Raw genomic sequence first — 8234 nt, forward strand, 5'->3', positions numbered from 1 at the left:
AAACGTCTCTCTGGCACACTACCATTCATTTAACGTCCTATTCAACTCAAAGCTGCAGTGTCACAGAGATGGGTCCATGTTTTTGTGGGAATGTTCTAATAAACTATCTACACATGTAGAAACTTATTGACAGGAAGTTTATGTAAATTCAACAATTTATATTCAAAAACAGCCTGAAGGTATTATCAATTTAAGCAAACATGTTTACCCCCAGTAAAGTTGAAAAATACAAGTCATTACGCATCAGTCAGGATTTTAAAATAACAGATCTATATAAAATGATGCAAAGGAAAATGAGGACATTTATATGGAGGCACCAGTGAGTTCTATTATTGTTTTCTTTTTAAGTTTTAAAACTAAAGTAATAGCTGATATTCAGTCAACAACATCCTACTTCAGGGGAATACATATTGAGGCTTGGGTGCGGAGAATGGTTTTTTTATTTTATTTTCATTTTTAGTTTTCTCTTTTAAAAATGCCTTCCTTATTAAAACTTAAGTACTTATTAAAGTGATTCATGAAGGCCTGTGGAAAAAGGAATTCTTACCTGACACATTATTTAACATGCTTCATAGCTCCCCCCCTGCAGTTCACACGCCCATGAACATTATTTTACCCAGGAAATAATGGTCTTATTCACACACACACACACACACACACACCTTCCACACAAAATGCTACCAAGTCCCAGGAAACTGACAAAGGCAACATTAAAATTCGGTGTGAAGTAAGCATTCCATTTCTGAATTCCATCTACAAAAACATAAGATCGGCCTCATTTAACCAACTGCAAAGTTCCTTTCTGCTTCATAAGCATAAGAAACATCATCTTACCATTATTTGTAGAATAAAATCAGCAACGTGTTGCTTCCTGCAGTCACCAAATCAGGTTTTTTTCTTCCTTTCTTTCTAGTAACTTCTTTTTCACCAGCAAGATTAGGAAGAAATTAAATCTTTGAGTATTTGCTTTAGAATTTCAGACCACAAGATTGTGAAACTAGCTCTTAGTTAAAAAAAAAGAACGAACGAACGAACGAACAGGTCTGGTATTTTACAATCACTTCTGCAACCCAGAGGTACCTCCTGGACTCCGGTACCTCCTTTCCTCCCTCGTTTGCTAAGTTTCTTTTAGTAATGAGACTAATTTTTCCAGTAGCCTTGAACTCCCCAGATTTAACTGACATGGAAAATGTGACTAAAAACTTGTAGAACTGTCTAGCCTCCAACCCTACACAGAATCAACTTTGTTGGAAGTGTGGAAGAACACCTCGCAAGCAGCTACTTGCTCGTTGAGTCTCCTGCACTACAACTGCTCAGAACACCAAAGAACAGTGCGCCATCTAGCTAGCAAGTTGCACTCGCCATTCTAGAAGGGGGGACACCTTCAAACCCTGGGAGTTAAGAACTTGTCAGGGTTCAGCTGCTCTGAAGGTCCAATTGTTTATTTAAATAAAAAAAAAAATATCGCTACTGAGATAATCCACATCGAGTGGATATGGGAAAATTTAGGTTATAATGGCACTACAAACTTTTACTTCTAACTTTGATTTACAAGATAAAAGCAAGTTTTAAATTAAAAGGGCTTTCTGTTAATAGAGCTTATTATTCTGAAGACGGGGAATGATTTTCTTCGAAAGTTGTCCCTGGGTGCATGCCTATTATCTTTGCTTTTCCCCTTCCACTAATGAGCATTTATCTAAAGAGCCTGTTAATCCTCTGATGTGTGCTTCTGGTCAGAGGTAACAGTTTGAATAAAACCACTAATCACTGATCACTAAATCACTGATCATTAATCACACTCTCCAGTGCTGGTGACCCGGACCATTTTTTCCTTTAGGTCTATGCATCACAAACAAGAAGTTTAACGTTTGAGATGCACGTGCATTCTGCAGGGGTTATACTATTTCATCTCTAGATGTGAATAAATAATAAATACTGCCACAAACTTGGGGAAGGATGTCAATTAGACCCCAGAAAGAAGTTTCACAAATGCCTGCTCTACAGCAGGGCTGTTTCACTTGGAAGAAAGTAGATCTGATTATAACAAAACATGTGTTCTTCACGAAATGCCCACATACTCAGAATATAAATTTTCCTTAATTTAGCTTCCGCCAACTTCAAATCAGAAAGCACCCAAATCCTCTGCCCCACTCAATCCGACACTCCGTCAGTAGATTTTTTATTTGATTTCTGCTGCACGCACACACCCTCCCCCACTAAGAGTTTTTACTTTTATCCCTTGAACACGTCACACAGTGTTTTTACTGCAACTGCCAGATAGGCAGATTCTGACTCAATTCTATGACTTAAGTACTCAACCTCCTCTTTAAATATAGAAACTTAAGGTTAAGAGAGAGAAATACATACACCAATTTATTGTAAGGTGCTTTGGGTTCAACCATTCACATTCCCTCACTTTGTAAATCAAACGTTGAATCTTGATTCTTTCAGCTAAATTTGATTTAATGGGCATCCTCACTTCTTGGGTCTTCCCTCTTCCGCTAAAGGGTTGGAGGAAGGCGCTATGTAAAATTAAGTACCTTGTTTGCACTGGGTGTGTTGCTTTCCTAAGTCACTACAGGGACACAGGATTATCATAAGGACTCTAGACGTTTCCTGAAATGCCTTTTCTATCAGGACAGAGCATTTTCGCCCTGGAGAAGAGGGCTCGCTGGTGCCTTTCTTAAATAATATAAAAGGGCAGATTGTGTGCCTTGATCAGGTACCGCGCTCCCCTCAGACACCAGAAGCTCTTAGGCACACTCCAGGGATGGTGATCGCCCCAGGGAAAGCAATAAAAGGCGGAGGCGGGGCCAGAGTGATAACGGTGTGGGCGGGAGAGGGGGTAAAGAAGGAAGGGTAGGGGAAGGAGAGGGCAATAAAGATGCCCAGGGAACGGGCGTTTGTACGAGTATGTTGGGGGTGGGATGGAAAGCGGAGTTGCTTTGTCAGCATTTCTAAACCCCGAACTCTTGAGTATCTGAAGCTGTTAATCAAACACTTACTGGCCTGCAGAATGACGTAATGGACCTGTATCCAGCCTTTATTCCTTGACACATGTCAGAGAGGGAGGGAAAAATAAAAATCAAACACCACTCTGAGAACTCTGACAACGCAATATACAAGCGACCCACTCCAGTTCCTGGCCTGGAACAAACATCAAGTGGGGGTGGCACCCGTTCAGGCACAGTTGGGGAGGGGGTGGACAAGGTCTGAGGCTTTATCTACCGTATACCCACTCCCCACGGAAATAATTCTATGGCAAAGAAGCGGGATGCAGTTGCCGGGAGAAAAGGTGTCCTTGGTTCCTTCGCGCGTCTTGCCCCTCTAAGAACTTCGTTAAAAGTTTAAGCGGTTGCGTGGAGAATCTGTCGGAGAGGAAGGCTCCGCCACCGGGTCCTGGGGACTGCCACCGCGCTGCCGCGGCAAAAGCGGGAGCTGTCATTTGGGGCAGCGGCGGGGAGGAGGTAATGATGCCAGCGAGAACGGGACGGAGGCAGGAGACGGCTGCAGTAGTGAAAGCGAACAGAGCCGCGACACTCTCGAGCTTTCTGCGCCTGGAGCCAAAGCCAAGTGCCCTTCAAGGGCCACGTCCCCTCCCCGGGCGCGCGTGCCCACCAGCTGCGGCGGGCAGCCTTGCGGGAGAGGTGGCAGCAGCAGGCTCGGCACCAGGAGGGAGCGAGCCCCCCGCGCACCCGCCCGCCCGCCCCCTAGGTGACCCGGCGTCCTCGCCGCGCCCGCTGGAAGTTTGCAAACTTTCTCCGGGGGTTCCGCCGCATCACCGGGAAGTTGGGGACACGGGGGGAGGTTCCTGGCTCGCCGTCTCCGCTGCCACCGCCGCTGCCGCCGCTTGACCGCACTTCTGGAGGGTTCCGCACCTTGCCAGGTCTCTGGAGGCAAACACACACCCCCGATTCATAACTGTTCCCCGTGTCAGGGAAACACACGCGCGCTCCCACACACGCACCACGCCGGGGAGGACACGGCGCTCGCTCCACTTTAGCATCCCTCCAGTCGCACGGCGTGGCGGCCACCGAGACGCGCTCCGGAACGGACACGGCGTGGGGTCTCTGGAGTGGCCTCAGGACACAGCAGAATTCCACAGTCCACCAGCATTTGGGGCCGGACTTTCCTCTGTTCCGCCAAAGTGTTTACAAACACAGATCACCCTCCAAAGAAATGCATCGCATCTTCCCTACTTCTTGCCCTGTGACCTGCCCACTGGACCAAGTAATCTCGCGGCTGCTGCCGAGAACCAACCCCTGCAAACCAAGTACGCTCCCGAGATGGCTCCCGCGGCAAGTGCAACAAAAGTAGCTAAATGCAAAAGCCCCAGAAGTGGCCGAGCCGTATTTTTAGGAACTTACCAAACAAGTGTGGAGAAGGCAAGAGCGGAGCCCGGGTGAAGGGACCACGTTGGACTGAGCAAAGATTACAATACATTCTATTTAGAGTGCATTACATCACCCCCCCGGTGACGTCACGTGGGATTCCTGAACTTCTAAATCATTGCGGTCCGCGGGGGAGGGAGCGAAGAAGGGGCGGGGCCGCCGCGCCGAGGGGGCGGACCCCACCCCGGCCCCGCCCCGCCCCCCCGCCCCAAGAGCGGACCCTGATGCACCCGCCGGAGAGCGGCGGCCGCGGCGGCGACCGCGCAAGCAAGAGCTTGCAGAGCCCAGCGCCGTGTGACACGGCTCCCTGACATTAGTGGTGTGAGTCAGCTTGGAAACAATCCTTACGGTTTCCGACAGGACCACGGAGGAGGCAGGGACACGGGCTCTCCCCCGAGCAAGGCTGGTAGTGTTTGAAAGGTGTGGGGATGGGGACTGGGGGTAGGGGGCTAAGGGGGTGCTAAAGGGTGCGGGATGAGACTTTCTGCAAACAGAAATGCAAGACGCTCCCCCTTCCCCCACCAGCAGATGTCCAGCTCCTTTTCGCCTGCGACAGGCGTGACCTCATTAGAGTGTTCCCTGAATCCTAGCTTCCCAGAACATTCATTCAGCACCCCTTTTCACCGTCCCCTACCCCCACCTCACCTCCATGGGAATAACTTCTTGACTGTGCACCCTTACATGGAATACACAACCCCCACCTTTTCCAAGACCCCTGCTTCATGAGTCTGAGAAGCTGGAGGGGAGTTTCTCCAGGAGGCGAAAGGTGAATTACAGCTAGAGCCAAGTGATGAGCCTGATTTAGACTCAGCGTCAGAGCCGGAAGGGCCCTTGGCGATCACTTCCAGAGCCTCCTCTGTAACTCGCCCAAGCTCACAGGCTGGCAAGTGGCAGAGCCAGAGCCAAAATGCAGGATCTGGGCGCCTGGTCTGCAGTATCTTCCTGACAGCTCCGTGAGCGAAGAAGTCTGGCGCTTTCAGCATCGGCCAGTCACCACCCCGTCCCCAGTTTAATTTCCATTCTGATTTCTCCTTGTGAACAGGACTCAAAGGGAAGGCATAGGCTAAATTCCAGCCGATCCTAGATGACCACTGTCCTCCTTGCAGCGTCTCACCGTTGACAAAGCACTCGCACCCATCTGAATGCCCTTGATTCTCACAACCACGGAGCACACGAAGGAGAAGTAGGGCAGATGTTGTTATTATCCCCATTTTACAGGTGAGCTAAGGCAGACTCCAGGAGGTTAGGGAGCTGGCCTGAAGTCACTTGGGCAAGTGGTGGCACTGGGACCAACCCAACCCCTGTTTTCAAACCCCAGATCCCAACTGGGCTCCTTTCTAGAACTCATGGGTTATTTGGTGGTTAGAATCTCTGCTACCACCCTGTTGGCTGGGAGTCAGAGTTTTGCTTAGGAACAGTTTAGCCCCCATTAACAAACAATAATCATTCCTGACATTTATGTAATATCTAACATTTATATAGCACCTCTTATCCCAATGCATCATAACCATGACTGCGCAGTTTGCCAGAGAATCATGACTGGGCTGGCTAAGAATTGTAATGCTTTGCCCGGATCATCACATACTACTTCTGAGCTGGTTTTGACCTACTAAATATTAGAATTTTGTATTTCCTTTCTGCTTTTAAGTGTTTAAACAACTCCCTGCCCTTCAGTGTTCTTTGAGACCAGAGGGACTGGCAAGTTTTTGTTTCTTACAGCCTTATTCAGAACTCATCATTGAGTTTTCCATTTGTTCTTTTCTACATGTAGCTCTGAAGGAACTGCAAAAGAAGGGCTCCAGTCCTAACTTGAAATCTTAACCAATAAAACTTCAAATATGACAGCCCAATTAGCTGGGTTTAGAGAAGGAAGCAGTAGCCTACTGAGGAATGGTCTTCTTGCCTGAATTCCCACTCAATAATGAGGAGAGCCTTTTCCACCTAAAGCACGTAGTCTACCTCCTTCTCTAGCAAATAAGTGTGAGCCAAACAGGGAACAAACTTGAGACAGAAAAGGGATACAGCTTAATATATCAGAGCTCAAAGAGCTAATCTTCTTTCCAGGTGACAAGTGTGGACCAAAGGAATAAAATAAAAATTGAATAAGCAAAGATGAAGTGATAAAATCTTTAAAACCCGCTAAGCAGTTAATCAACATATAAATTTAAAACATTTAATTCCCAGTATTCTCTAAACAGAAACATATACATGAGTTTTAATGCAAGTAGCTTATCAATTTTTAATACTATCCAAATAATTAGTTGATCTTTAAAAATGATTGCTGAACTTTTGTTTGACATGCTGCTACTAGTAAACAATTCCCCTGTCTGAGCCATGACTGACATAGAAATACACAGGGAACTTTCCCAATGACTTCCCCAGTATCTTGATAATCATTAAGTTATATGGAGTCTCAGTAGGTAGAGAATTTCTCTAAATATCGGCAATATTGTTCATGGTGCAGACTCCTCTCTCAGCATCTGCTGAACTGACAGCAATTTCATTCAAAATGTTTCCATCCATTGTATTATAGGGTGTGTATATGTGTGTGTCTGTGTGTGTATATACACAAATCTCTGTTACCAACTAAGTGACACATAAAAACTTTCTGAATGTAAACTGAAGAAGAGAAGTGGTGTTTTCAGTTTGGACTCTAATGTCAGACTGCCAGAGTTCAAATCATGACTTTGCTACTTGAGTTTTAACTAACCTCTGGGTCTCAGTTTCTTCATCTATGTAATATGGTGATAATCATAGTAACTCAAATGAATTAAGAATTGTGCTTGGCACAGGACAAATGCTATGTAAGTACTTGCCCTCACTTTTATTAATGAAAGCAATGTGGCTAATGCCATGATAGTAGGGCATTCAGTGATTTTAGCAAACTTGACCAAATAAATGGAAAGAGAACCTGTTCCCCATACTTCTCCCAGCCCCCACACTAAACCAGGCATGCACCGTCTGTACCAAACAGGCTCTCCTCTGTCAAATCGTGCCCACAGAACCCTCATGTATGTAGACTAAAATTCTTGCATGGCTCGTGCTCACCCAGTCTCTTCTGGGATCCCTCAGAGTTGAAGTCCCATGGAGGCTGCAGTTCCCAGAAACAGCCATGGAAGAGCCTCTCTAGAGGTAGGCGCTTCAGCTGGTGGTGGCCATAACCTGGGGCATTTGCCCGCTCAGGTGCTAGCAACGCCTCCAGGAATGTCATCTCCCCCGATAGGACTCCATCCATTATGGCCTCGTGGATATGCGAGGAAGGGCATCCTGATAAGAGAGTCAAGGTAAACTGGCTGGGGTACCACCCACCCAAGGTCTTCCTTCCCAGTCCCACCTCCCTCTCCAGGGTAGGGGCACAGGCACAAGCCCACTGGTAAGGCACCACATTGGTTGGACCTATAAGGCGCTGACTGGCATCCATTCTGGCCAGTGAGAATAGATGAGACCCCATGCTAGACAAAGGGTTCATCCTTTAGTTGGTGGATCAGAGGACAGTCCAAGGGAGAAGCCTAGGCAGCTGGGCCAGTGGGGCAGCACAGAACCCAGAGCAATAGTTATTTACTAACCCTTATAGAAGAATTTTAGTATTTTAATAAATTTACAGCCTTACCAGTGCTTACCTCCTGAATATGAGGCCTGAATAGAACCATCTCAACGGTCCTCAGACAAGAAAAAAGTCTTTCAGCTTTGTGCTATGATTTCAGTCACTTCTCCAACATTTAACAAAGGGTGGCAGGTCTTCGCAGTGCTAGGGATTAAAAGAAGAAAAAGGTCTCCTTCTTCTGAGTTTCTAGGCTCCCGAAGTTATCAAACTTAGTAGCATAAGAAGCACTTGGACAACTT

The 8234-nt window shown here is 46.8% G+C and overlaps 1 protein-coding gene across 4 annotated transcripts in view; it reads right to left on the bottom strand.

Annotated features, from left to right (window-relative positions):
- Positions 1 to 4423, bottom strand: part of LOC121099778 (cyclic AMP-responsive element-binding protein 5-like) — a 160047-nt gene extending 155624 nt beyond the window's left edge. Inside the window, exons 1-2 of one of the 4 annotated variants that reach the window (XM_040644146.1) lie at positions 4368 to 4423; positions 835 to 3890 (exon numbers count right to left, since the gene is read on the bottom strand). In XM_040644146.1, the coding sequence (XP_040500080.1) occupies positions 835 to 837 (3 nt within the window). In that variant the 5' untranslated portion in view covers positions 838 to 3890; positions 4368 to 4423. The other 3 variants (XM_040644144.1, XM_040644147.1, XM_040644143.1) reach the window with 3 other exon arrangements.
- Between the last annotated feature and the right edge of the window lie 3811 nt (positions 4424 to 8234).

Source organism: Ursus maritimus, unplaced genomic scaffold, assembly GCF_017311325.1.
Source record: "Ursus maritimus isolate PB19 unplaced genomic scaffold, ASM1731132v1 scaffold_3, whole genome shotgun sequence".
Classification (NCBI taxonomy): domain Eukaryota; kingdom Metazoa; phylum Chordata; class Mammalia; order Carnivora; family Ursidae; genus Ursus; species Ursus maritimus.